The sequence below is a fragment of the Bufo gargarizans genome, chromosome 3 (assembly GCF_014858855.1).
Source record: "Bufo gargarizans isolate SCDJY-AF-19 chromosome 3, ASM1485885v1, whole genome shotgun sequence".
In the NCBI taxonomy this organism is placed as follows: domain Eukaryota; kingdom Metazoa; phylum Chordata; class Amphibia; order Anura; family Bufonidae; genus Bufo; species Bufo gargarizans.
The window spans coordinates 136,115,277-136,129,371 of record NC_058082.1 but is presented as its reverse complement, the minus strand read 5'-3'; the positions used below and the strand labels follow the sequence as shown (position 1 = coordinate 136,129,371).

At 39.4% G+C, this 14,095-nt stretch overlaps 1 protein-coding gene across 5 annotated transcripts in view; it reads right to left on the bottom strand.

Moving 5' to 3' along the window:
- The window catches only part of PCDH17 (protocadherin 17), a 207,795-nt gene that overhangs the window by 109,494 nt on the left and 84,206 nt on the right, over window positions 1-14,095 (bottom strand). For 4 of the 5 annotated variants that reach the window (XM_044285929.1, XM_044285930.1, XM_044285933.1 and 1 more), the window contains 2 exons: window positions 12,809-12,867; window positions 12,544-12,716 (listed from right to left, as the gene is read on the bottom strand). In XM_044285929.1, the coding sequence (XP_044141864.1) occupies window positions 12,544-12,716; window positions 12,809-12,867 (232 nt within the window). The remainder of the gene's footprint in view (window positions 1-12,543; window positions 12,717-12,808; window positions 12,868-14,095) is intronic. The other variant, XM_044285932.1, reaches the window with a different exon arrangement.

The following is a 14,095-nucleotide window of genomic DNA, read 5'->3' as shown; positions in this document are numbered from 1 at the left end:
ACTCCATTCAAAGGGTAAAAATTAAAACAAAAATAAAAAGTGAAGCATAGTTGCATAAAGTGAATATAATAATGCATCTATACAGACTAATGTTCCTTCTTGACTATAGACACATCTTGTGTGTGGTCTGATCCTCCTCTGTGTCCCCTCACCTTCCGCTGGCCTCCTTTTCTACTGGCTATAGGTTGGCAGGAAGAAGCGTCAGAGAGATTGCAGTATAACATAGCATTGCAGGATAAGAATGCTCTCCTCTAACATCTGATATTGAGAGAGTTTTGAGGACCCCATAATCATTAGATATTATAACCATTTAACCCCTTCCTGATACTTCATATGCATGTACATCGTAATGGTGGACTAGAAGGCTGAGTCTGCTCCATTTGTGGCAGGTGTTGGCTGTACCACTACATACCGACCCGGACAGAGAAGGTTCAGTACGGTAATCATACTGCCCTGTGCAGGAATGTAACATGTAGATTACACAGTTAATGTACTGACTCAGATAAGGCTCTTTCAAAATGGCCGCCGTCAACAAAAGACTTCATGCGCCCCTGTGAGTAGTGGTGCATGCATAAATGTATTTCAGAATGAATCATAACCCGTGTTCGGATTCTTTACGCCACTACCCATAGTAACGGCGACTGGACAAGACTGAACCATTTTGAAAGAGTCACATCGGAGGTAATACATTTTAATTCATCTACGAAGATAAGGATAATAATGAATATGAGTGATGTGGATGAACAAATCGGATTCGTTCCCAGCAGGACTGAACCAAATTCGCCCACCGCTATTTTGAATCAAAGTATATTAGACTTTATTGATGATATGGGGTTTGAGCCCCAAGTATAACCTCCTCTAATGGCCCCAAGAAACCCCAGTCTGACCCTGTGAACTGACAAGTAAAAAAGTAATGACTCTTGAAGGGCGAGGAGGAAAAAGCGAAAGACAAAAAATTGTATTGTTTTCTATAAAAAGGGGTTAATTTCCAGATTGCACAATTCAAGTCTATTATGTTTCATCAAACAGGAAGCTCGAAGGCTACGTGCAGCCAATTATTATTAATTACACAACCTGATAACTTATATTTGGGGCTCGTCTGAAACATTTGTTGCAGTAAATTTCTCTGCCGGATAATGTTTTACAAAATGCAAATCGCTTAATTCCCTGTAAGACAGTGAACCATAAGCGTGACACTCGCTTCCACAGAGATTCTGCATAAATTCTTAATCCAAGTCATCAATATCTTGCATGAGGTGTTATCTTGTCATGCTATGCAGTTCGAGGAGCTGATACATCAAGCAAAACTAAGTTTAACTATAATTGATGACTCATCAGCGCTGAGCATCTCATCGTGAGATTTCTTGTCACATCAGGAAAACGACACAATTTCCCCATAAAATCTATCACTCCTTACACATAGATGCAGCTGTAAATTGGAAAATCATATATATATATTTTTTCATTTTTTTTCATTTTTTTTTTCTTTCGTCTTTTTGTCTAGAGCAGCATTCCTGCCGGGAAGTGCATTCCGTTTTAATGTAATCTTTCATATTTAAATATTTGAAAATTTTCTAAATAAAAATGCTACATTGTAGAAATTTCAAATGAAGGCATAATAACCATAACCATAACCCGCCTGATAATAGCAGGCAATTCCATATAAGAATTCTGCGCTGTCCTTTCTCTCGTGACCTTTACTCCAGTGAGAAACCTCATTTAATTCTATCTATTGAGTGAACATGAAAACAGTTTATGTAGCATTCGCACAATCCCACTGGAAATAAGTTTGAAAGAATAGAGCTTGGTTCATCATTTTTTTGTAAGTGTTACTCATTTTATTGGCTGAACAGAGGCAGCCAATAATTGGGAGCACTGGGGTATCATTTAAAAGGTTTAGTATAAGTCAATCTAATTTTTAACACAGGTTTTATTGACTGTTCTTTGTTTAGGCTGAGAAATCCAGTAAGGTGCAGTTGTTTAGCATCAGAAGGTTTTTGTTCTTTAATGTGCTAATAAAAGCAGAGGAAAGACTGCTATTCAATAAGTCAAAGTGCATTTGTGTCGGCAACGTTATACGAAGCAAACACTGGCTATGTCAGATACTACTTTTAAATGGTAATGAAAGAGAGGGCGCTAAGGTCATTTCCTTAAGATGCAGGATATCATCTGAAGTGAGGCACACAAGATGACTAGGCCTCTGGGATTTGCAAAAAGCGCTTTGTTTACGTACCTGTCATTCGCTTGCATTGTTCTCAGATAAATTGGTCTAATAAGATCCAAGCTTCATTAAAATTCTGCCATAAAGTTCAAATTCCCGCTAAGTAAACTGACAATAATGAATAGAATGATCAACTATTATGAAACTGTTCTTATGTAATGCAAAAATATGAAAACATTTTCTCTTCTAAAGTTGTATTAAGTCAGCAGGTCCCCTATTATATGCTATTAATATTATGCCCTATGTACAAATACATTAAAATAGGGTTCCTCAGAAGACTCTTCCTTGGAAAAATGTAACATGTGCTCGGTATATTGTTCTAGACATACAGAACATGACATGGAGTGCTCCATACTCACCAGCGGTGAGGTGGGTTCTAATGACTTACATTTTAAGGGGGTCGCCAGGCTTTTAAGGAAGAAAGATCCTTTCAGCAGTACTGCACAGTCCACTATGCCCAGGGGCAGACTGGGAACTTAAAGGGGTTGTCTCACTTCAGCAAACAGCATATATTATGTAGAGAAAGTTAATACAAGGCACTTACTAATGTATTGTGATTGTCTATATTGCCCCCTTTGCTGGCTGGATTCATTTTTCCATCACATTATACACTGCTCGTTTCCATGGTTACAACCACCCTGCAATCCATCAGTGGTGGCTGGGCTTGCACACTATAGGAAAAAGTACCAGCCTATGTGCGCTACCACGGCCCCGGCCACCAGAGAGGTCAGTGCTTTTTCCTATAGTGTGTATGCACGACCACCAGTGATGGATTGCAGGGTGGTCATAACCATGGAAATGAGCAGTGTATAATGTGATGGAAAAATTCATCCAGTCATCCAAGGAAGCAATATGGACAATCACAATAGTGGCTTATAGTAACTTTCTCTACATCAGGGATGCCCAACCTGCAGCCCTCCAGCTGTTGTAAAACTACAACTCCCACCATGCCCTGTTGTAGACTGATAGCTGTAGACTGCCCTGGCATGCTGGGAGTTGTAGTTTTGCAACAGCTGGAGGGCCGCAGGTTGAGCATCCCTGATCTACATGATAAGTGCCACTTGCTGAAGTGAGACAACCCCTTCAAAGTGGCCCTGGGAAAAAAACAAAAAAATAGTCCCATGCTGTAGACAGGTCTAAACTAAAAGAAGGTGGGGCAACAGAAGTAGGCGGGGCCAGCAATACAACAGTGCAGCACAAAAAAACACTGCTGTCCCCAATGCAGAATTCAACAGTATTACAGCCCAGAGGACTTGAATTCAATAGGGCACCTGCGGCTGCCCGCCAGATGCATAAGTAGCTGATACTACTAACATTAGGTAATGCTAAGAGCATCAGATCATTATGTACCCAGCCAGTGGATCAAATTTTAGTAAAAGCCCGGAGAACCACTTAAAATAAGCTTTTTACTATAGGGACTATACCTTTTAAGTAGAAACCATCAAAAAGTGACCCCATTTCGGAAACTACACCCCTTATTAATAGAATATATTAAGGGGGGTACTAAGCACTTTGAGCCCCAAGCGTTTTTCGAAATTTGGAAACACTGTGATATTTTTAATAGAGCAGGTTGTTACAGACGCGGCAATACTCAATGTGTGTATTTTTCTGTTTCTGTTTTTGTTAAGTTTTACACAGTGAAAGCCTTATTGAACAGAATAAAATCTTGTTTTTTGTGTTGCCATATTCTGAGAGCCATATTTTTTTTATTTTTTGGGCGATTGTCTTAGTTATGGGCCCATTTTTTTGCGGGATGAGATGACGGTTTGATTGGTACTAATTTAGGATACATACGCCTTTTTTTTTATCACTTGGTATTACACTTTTTGTGAGGCAAGGTGACCAGAAAATGGTTTTGGCACTTTTTTTTATTATTTTATTTTTTATGGCATTCACCTGATGGGGTGGATCATGTGATATTTTTATAGAGCCGGTCAATATGGATACGGTAATACCTAATATGTCTACTTTTCTTTTTTTCCCTATTTTCTGCAATTGTTTTTAAATTAATTTTGTGAAAAGGATGCATTTATTTTCCTTCAAACTTAAGTTTTTATTGTGTAAAACTTTCTTTTTATTTACTTTTTTTTTGTACTTAATTTTTTTGTCCCACTCTTTGACTTCATGTTTTGGAGGTCTGATCCCCTGTACAATGCATTACAATACATCTGCATTGTAATGCATTTGCTGTAAGTGTATTACACTGAGACCCTTCACAGACATTGTGCGTGCCGCGGTCAGCGCTGACCACGGCACATGTAGGGTTAAGGCGCCGGCATCGGTGAAAAATGCTGGCACATACAGCAGGGGTCCAGCAATCAGTGACTGTCGGACCCCTGCAGCTGATCGGGCGGTCGCAGCTATTGCATTAACCCAGGGCGCTGATTGGGAGTACTACTGTGCTGGTATTTTAAACACAGTAGTCAGCGCTGTACATGTAGTAGTAACATATTCCTCAATTTTCTAAATATTTTAACACAGAACTGTAAAACCCAAGGACATTTTAACAGCCTTAGGCCTCATGCACACGACCGTATTTTGTTTCCGTGTCCGATCCGTTTCTTTTGCGGATAGGATGAGGACCCATTCATTTCAATGGGTCCACAAAAAACGCGGACAGCACACTGTGTGCTGTCCGCCTCAGTATGTCCGTTCCCTTGCTCCGCAAAAAAAAATAGTGCATGTCCTATTTTTTTCTAGTTTGCGGACAAGGATAGGCATTATTACAATGGATCTGCAAAAAAAATGGATCCGCAAAAAAAACCTAAAAAAACGAATGCCATACGGAACATCATCCGTTTTTTTGCGGATCCGCAATTTGCGGACCGCAAAACACATACAGTCGTGTGCATGTAGCCTTATTACTTCTTACTCATTTATTTTCAATGGAGACTATTATACATACAACATAAATATACCATGATATACCTGAAGTTACATGAAACAAAATATGCTCCTCAAATGTCATGTGAAATGTAGTAAATCTTCACATAATATAGTGCAAAAGAATATCATATGAAGCAAAGAAAGTGCTTTTGTTTTGCTTAAGAAATACAGCGTAAAATATATATAATAGCATAAAATCTCCATCATTCTATGCTGTCGATAGACTAAATATAGTAATAAACACATATAATATATCATGGCATAAATGTTTTTTTCACCTTATTCTTGAATGGATTTGTTATAAGCATTTATATTACTTGTGTTGTTTGTACATAAAACATGACATCAATTCAAATAATGAGGCTGAATTGCTCTTTCTTATAGTCTATTGTTTCTATGTTTGTCCTTGAATCGAAGACTAAAAGGTGAGCCAAGGAGGATGACAGTTAGAGTCCGCCAGAAAAATGACTGTTTCTTACAAGAAAAGAGCCAGTGGCTCAGTTTTATTTGGCATACCATTTAACTGATATGATCCTGTCTCTGCAGAGGCTGAAATCCTGGTAATGTAAAAACGATGGGTTGTGAACCAAGTATAGAATGATGGGGGCATTTAATGCATTCTGAAGTGGCCAAATGTACTAAAAATGGTCCTAAACTCCCTGTAATGAGGCTATCAGATGCTTTTAAAATGTTTAATTTCCCACTGAGTGGCACTACACATGATTATGGTCAAACAGCACTCTTTCCGCTATGCTGTAGGAAAATCATGATTAAGTGGTTTATTTATTTTCAGTGGCATGGTAAAAGCTATAATGTTCTCCGATCCATTCCGATTAGGATATATTTTACTCCTATGGAGCGTTCATTTGCGCAGTATAGAATAAGCTGCTACCTAATTTAAAAAAAGGATAGCTAAAGTGGGAAATGTCTTCTATAAAAAGGCCACCACGTATTCATACAGATCAATGTCCAATTATAAACAGAGAACTACTATGGTAAAAGGTCAGAAAATAATAATCTTTCTGGCATTTATTACGTGCAAAGCTAGCTTGCGTGCAAGGTCAAACCCTCAAAATATCCTATAGCAACTCTACTGCTTTCAAGCAAATGGAAAATTAAAAAAGGACAGAGCCACCAATGTTGTACCTGAAAAACTGATTTTTAAATCCCAAAAATAGAAAGTTGAGGCAGCACTCCGCAGAGGTGATGTGTAATTTATTGCAGGTGCACAAATACAAGATGCAACATATATGATACATCTCACTTGGAGTCGTGTCCCCTCGAGTTTTTGTATTTCATCTTTAAATGTCTTCTCCAATTCTTGGGACCTAATAATTGTTCTAATTTATGACTAAAGGCGGTATAGTACGCACCCCTATTATGCATGTGGATATGGATGTAAAATCAAAGAATGTTATGGATAAGAAGCCAAGTTTCCTGTTTTAATGACATTGGTCATATATTATAAATGAGCACTTCTGGGGATTGATGCTCACTACTCTCCAGATCATTATCAATGGGAGCCCATTAGGAAGTGCAGATTTTAAACAAGCCAGGTCATATGTACAAAACTGCTAAATATGATATCTATATAAGTCCACATTACCAGAGGTGTTGCATGAATACACTAATCATTTACATTGGCTACAAGACCTATAAGAAATGTAAGTTTCCCATCAAATGTATGAGTGATTAAATTCAAGTGATTCAAAGGTTATATACAGTATGTTCAGAAAATGACCTACTGATTTTATAAAGTTTTTATGGTATGTTCTGCTCATATCACATTTACATCTCACGTTTAACATATAGGCCGGGATGTGTTCATTAAATGGATCCATCTCACAGATGTCATACAGTGGCATCCGTTACCTTTTGGGTCCCGTCATAAAAAAGTATATGTTTAATATATATATATTTTTTTTTTTTTTTTTTTTTACTTGATAAGGTTTTAAACTTGGGTAAGAAAACACTGGATCCAATATTCATAGCTGGGATTGGTCACAGCTTTCCTCCTCCCCTCCCTGCACAATGACTTCAGCACAGATCACAGAGCATATCTAGAACACACTTCCTTAGAAGTCAATGAATCATCTCCAGACACCAGTTTACTATAGCCCATGTGGCTACTGCAAAGCATATCTCTAAACTGATACCCATGGCTTTCCTCCTCCCCTCCCTGCACAATGACTTCAGAACAGATCACAGAGCATATTTAGAACACACTACTTTAGAAGTCAATGAGTCATCTCCAGACACCAGTTTACTATGGCCCATGTGGCTACTGCAAAGCATATCTCTAAAATGCTATCCATGGCTTTCCTCCTCCCCGCCCTGCACAATGACTTCAGCACAGATCACAGAGCATATCTAGAACACACTTCCTTAGAAGTCAATGAGTCATCTCTAGACACCAGTTTGCTATGGCCTATGTAGCTACTGCAAAGCATATCTCTAAACTGCTATCCATGGCTTTCCTCCTCCCCTCCCTGCACAATGACTTCAGAACAGATCACAGAGCATATTTAGAACACGCTACTTTAGAAGTCAATGAGTCATCTCCAGACACCAGTTTACTATGGCCCATGTAGCTACTGCAAAGCATATCTCTAAACTGCTATCCATGGCTTTCCTCCTCCCCTCCCTGCACAATGACTTCAGCACAGATCACAGAGCATATCTAGAACACACTTCTTTAGAAGTCAATGAGTCATCTCCAGACACCAGTTTACTATGGCCCATGTGACTACTGCAAAGCATATCTCTAAACTGCTATCCATGGCGCAGAGTGGCAGCCCAGGGAAGATTGGTGCCACCATAATCTCTTTTGCATGCATTAGTGTTAATAAATGAAGCTATTAGCATCCTGGTTTTGCATAGTTACCTAAAATCCAAAAACATTTCAATAGATAAACTTGTCTATGTCAAATGACTCAGGTTTCTGTCTTCTTAACTAAAGATAGTTTGAAAATCTGCAGCATGCCCAGAAATCCATGGGGAATGTTTCTGCTCCATGTAGATGGGGTATTATACTGTAATTTAGTTGCAGAGTTCTGCATTGGAAATAAGCCATGCATAACTGAATCTATATATATAAAGGACGTATGTATGGGTGTATGTTCCGCGATCACTCAAAAACACAAGCATTGATTTCAACAAAACTTGGTACACACATCCCTTGCTACTTGGATAGAAATCTTGTGGGGGGTCACAGCTCTCTAGGACGCACCGTTTCTGAGATATTCCCCAAAAATGCAAATATGGCACATCACATGACCTACATTAGCTAATAGAAGCCTGCAGGTCTTTCTCTTCATATCTTAACTGCCATACACACGGTCATATGTCCCTTATCAGCCAATAGTAGCTTGCAGGACCATGCCTCCAATCCAGTTAGGCCACGCCCCCTCCCACTTCGCAGCCAACAGGGATTGAAAAAATTAAGTTAAAAATCAACTTCTGTCAGCTGCAGGTGGGAGAGACAGTGGCTTTCTCCCTGCATAACACACTCAGACAGCACAGTGCTGCTGTCTTAGAGTGAACTGTTCAAAAGGACACGCCCCCGATCAGGTTAGGCCATGCCCCCTCCCACTCAGCCAAAAGGGATTGAAAAAAATTATGTTAAAAATCAACTTCTAGGTCCTGCTATGCCACGCCCCTAACCCGGTTAGGCCACGCCCCTCCCACTCCTCAGCCGAGAGGGATTGAAAAAAATTTAATAAAAATTCAGCTTCTGTCAGCTGCAGAGGTGAGAGGGACAGTTACTTTCTTCCTGCAGCCCACACTCAGACAGCACACTGCTGCTGTCTGACAGTTATCTGTTCAAAAGGACATCTCTGTGTCCATCCAGGCCCAACACCAGACGGAGGACAGGGAGTTGGAAAGCCGGACTGTCCGGCCTAAAACTGGACCTCTGACCACCCTAGGGGCAGGCTGCTGTGGAGGTCACAGTTAAGGGGATGGTCCTCTATGGAGGTCAGTGTTAGGAGGCAGATTGCTGTAAAGGCCACTGTTAAGGAGGTGGCCCCTGTGGAGGTCACTGTCAAGGGGGTGGTGTGCTGTGAAACTCACTGTTAAAGGGAAAGGCTGCTGTAAAGGTAAAAGTTAAGGGGGTGGGCTGTGGTGGAGGTCCCATTTTAAGGGATGCGGCACTGTAGGAGGGTCAGTGTTAAGGGGTGGGGGCTGTGGAGATCACTGTTAAGGGGGCAGGTGCTGTAGATGTCACTGTTATGGTGTTGATATATTTTAACGATACACAGAAACTTTAAATGAAATAGATGAAATATACCGGAGCGAAGCTGGGTCCTTCTGCTGGTGTAGCCATAAATAAACACTATACATAGAACTAAATGATATAAATGAACAATAGATAAAGTTTCCCTCGCTGTCAATTTACAGAATTTTCTTCAGGATCCTGACATCTTGTAGAAATCTTTTCAGAGATCACATAAGTTAACCTCTTGCTGATCATTTCCCTCTTCGGCTGGCCAAGAGGGTGGGACTTAGCAAAGGAGGTGGGGTATAATGATCCTGTTATCCTTCTACAGACAAGAGAGGGGAGGCTCCTTCTCCAGCTAGTTGTCCTACATCCAGACACAGGGCAGTGAGAAGAGGGAGGAAAGACATGACTGAGCTACTTAGGCACATGGTTTCTTTATATTTTTTCCGGTTCTGTTTGTAATATGAGACAAAATAAGACCAAGGGAAGAAAGAAAGTGGAAGGAGAAAGCGTGGACAATTTTTGGTTCATTTTCGGTGTTTATTGTCTTATTGCCTCAGTATCCATAGTTTAATATTTAAAAAGAAAAAAAAATGTACAAGGAGAACTTCTTTAGATCAGTCCAGAGGTTTACATGTGTAAAGGTCACTATATAAACTATTACACACAATGCAACTTCTTCATTGCATTTTGTGTTTAGTCTCGGTTACCTCTGACTACCTGACAAACTATTGCTTACAATAAAGCACCTGGATCTGATATTTAGATGACTTACGGTATGAACATTTAGGCAACATCACTCTTTATAGAATACAAACTTTACTATTTCTATAGATAACAATTATCCCTTTGATGACCGCCGCCATACATGTACGGAGGAAGTTGTCTATTTAAATATGGCGCCCACTCACGAGCACAACGGGTACCATGGCCACAACATTTCTACTGTATCAAACAAATGTCTGGGACCAATGTCTGCAACTGGCAATAACAGGCATTATCCTTTCAGATGCCATGGTCAATTTGTGATCATAGTATCTGAAGCCTGAAAACCTGGAAGTGCTGCACTTCTGGGCCAGGAAAGGCTAACCCAGACAACAATCAGGGGCGCTGTGTGTTAGCTCTGATACTCTGGGTCACACTAAAGAAATGAATCAGAGCTGTAGTTCCAATGGAGGCTTGCAGGAGGCCGGGCACCATAGGATAGCAGAAAGTGCACTTCAATGTAAGCTAAAAGCGATCTGAGGATTAAATATTCTAGCCTCCTAGGTGTGCTAGGAAGTACAAAAATAAATATTCTTTTTTAAATATAAAATATAAAATCACCTCCCTTTTCCCCAGTATTATTTAAAAATAAAAAATATCAACATCATAAGCATCATAGCATCCCAACATGCCTAAACTAATAAAATATAAATGTATGTATTTCCTATCTTGAACATCTCCTATCTCTGTAACAAAACAAAAAAATATCAAAAATGGCTCAACATTTTTTCATCACTTCACTTAAAATGAAATAAAAAGTGGTATAAATAAAAACTACAGATCATCACACAAAAAATTCTCTGTCACATAAATTTAAATAACAGTTTTACCGCATAGGGAACATAGAAAAAAACTGTAGTGGAATTGCATATTTTTTTCTTTTCCACCTTATTTGGATTTTTTTTTCAGCATTCCACTACATTGTATGGAATACTAAATTGTACCATTAAAAATTACAACTTGTCTCACAAAAAATAAGCACGACTATGTGAAATGAAAAACAAAAATGTTATGGCTTCAGAAATGCAAGGAGAAAACAATAAAATGAAAAATCGTCTGGGGCTCAAGGAGTTAAATACTGTGCATTATTAACCGGTATAGAAGAAATAGCAATGCTTGTTATTTTCTTGCAGAAGAAAGGGATGCAGCTCATACAGAGAACAAAGCTTGAGTACGTAATATACTTGAGCTTGCAGGGTGTTCTGGCTTTATTGTGTTACTATCAAATGCAAAACGCGAATGTGTCAGAATAAGAAACATGTATAAGTATAATAACTTCAGGTCTATATATATCTACAAACCGTCCTTAGGTTACTGAATACTCTTGAGTAATAATCATGCCCAAGCGTTTTCATGAGTATTGATTTTGTTACATTTGAATGTTTTTCAATACACGACCTGCACTAGGGGACTACATTTCATATTTGAAGATATTGAGCAATGTTCACTGCTGAAGAAATGAGATGTATACTATTTATAAAGCATGAATGGCTAAAGCAAACAGCAGGAAAATACGAGACAGGAGGCCTACTATGTGAAGACTCGGAAGGAGCCTCACAGGAAAGCCCCATGAAGAAATAAAGACACGTCCATCCTTTCCTTCCCTCGTGGCTTAATATATGTGTGACATAACCAACTTTTTACAAAATAAAAAAAACACGATTTTGCGATACAGTGTCACAAGATGACCATCTTATATGCGTTTATTTGTGGCCACCCAGTGGTTGAATTATTTTAGCTCGTCAGGGGTTAGTGTATTGTGATATTGTATTCAATTCGTTTCATAAGAAAGTGACGTTCCTAAAGGGTCCCTGGGTTTTGGTAAAACATTTGGTATGTCATAGAGATGTTTTCTGCTGTAAAAGAACACGGCCATCTAAGCCAGCCAGGGCCTGGAGTAGATATCAGTCTAGGTGCACAGACTGCGGTAGGCTGCCGGTCTATGATAAATCTGGTCTTACTGTATGTGTTTATTCTGTGTACATGTACAGTATGGCGGGGCCTGGTGACTGTATGTATACTGCTTGAAAAAGGTTCCATGGAGTGAACCGAAACGTTGCGCCTTATTGGTGAATAAAGTAGATGTCACTTTAGTGCCGCGGTACTGGTATTTTTTATGGATGTTTAGGCGGTAGGACCACTGCCTCAGCCGCTGGCACTCCACCTTGTATGTTTGGTTGGTGGTGCTGCCCAGGAGTGTTTGTTATATATATATATATATATATATATATATATATTAGACTGGTTAATGACCTTACTTCAGCAGATTCTACTCTGAAATAAGATATGTCACAAGATATATATATATATATATATATATATATATTTCTCAACTTCTTAATTCAGAAAGCTAAAGTGACGAGGTTAATCAGTGTGTATGTGGTGCAGATGAAACATGACACAGTGTGCTATTTAACCCCTTACTTGGCATGATAATGGAGCGGTTACTCACCCTGCTCCAGTGGCTGGCATTTAGCCGAAGTGGTTTTCATCTTAAGGGCTTCTCTTACAGACATGTCACAGCAGGAACCTTTGTTAGTGTCTTGATCACTGTCAGCTTGATCACTGTCTCCATGACCACTGTCCCTTAGGCTTGCTCTTTCTGGGTCTTTGAAGGTTGAACTACTGATTTATTATAAAGAAATAAGTAAATGTAAGTGTCTGCCAATGAGAAATATGCCCCAAAAGGTGCGTTATTGAGCATCACATTCTATTACCTTTGAACAAACTGCTGTCTGCTTCCCATGTAATTGGACTCTGCCGGAAAATTGTCTGTCTGTGAAGAGAATAGAACATAACTATATAAGTATATGTACACATTGCGGACAAACATTTGCATTTATAAAAGGAGAAAATAATATTTTATTAGTCTACATTTTAATTAAATTTTGAGTACTGTGGAAAACAAAATTAATCAATCCTGGGCATTAGCTCTTAAAATAAGCATTAACACTTTCCCGCAGTTATATATAGAGTAGCGCTGTCTATGATTATGCATTTTTTATTAGCTAGATATGATGATGGAATACTTGAGTAAATAGATAGTGATTTCTGCACAAAAAAGGAAATCATTTATTACTGTTCATTATAGCACCACATTGCTTATTTATTCATTTGCATATTACCGATTCTATCTCACATCCAAAAAACTCATACTCATGTACACTCATATATGACACATACCCTAAAATTACAGAGTCATTTATTCCAACTTGTACAGCTGTTTCAGGCTTTTTGGTCCTCATCAGTATAACATGGTGAAGCCATAGCGGATTTATAGAGCAGCGCAAACAGCAAGACTATGGTGTGGTAGGATGAAAGGGACCAAGCCTAGAGGCCAGGTAGCCAATGCACCTAGAAATGCACTGCTGGTGCCTACCTGTTTTAGGCTCGTTTCTGTAGATGTCAATGACATTTCTTAAATCATCCTGCCATCTCCAAAACGTACAGTGTAAGTGATGCCGCATCCGGTTATGTTACTTTTATCTTCATACTCATTAAGACATTTTTCTCAAAAAAACTTTAGTAAAGTGCATTGAGAGGACTCCTGTGCTCACCCACATAATGGAAAGGACTCAAAGAGGAGTCCTCTCAATGCATTTTACTGCTGGTTTGTTGGAGCACAGCGTCAGAATGAATCAGACTCAGCATTACTTACATTATACATCGCTTACGCTAGTTTGGAGGGGGTGTTTCAGGGCTAACAGATTCCCTTTAAATGAGTTGTCCTACGGTAGCTCTAGATATTGATGACTTATCCTTAGGATAGGTCAATAATCACAGATCAGCGGGGGTCTGACACTGCCTGAGATGAGACAATGAACAGACCTAGCAGCAGGCACCTCCATCCTTTTAAGTCTACTTTCACACTCGCGTTTTGGCTTTCTGTTTCTGAGATCCGTTCAGGGCTCTCACACACGGTCCAAAACGGATCAGTTTGCATTCTATTCAGGGTCGGATTAAGAGCATCATGGGCCTGGTGCTGAGGATTTTGCCGGGCCTTT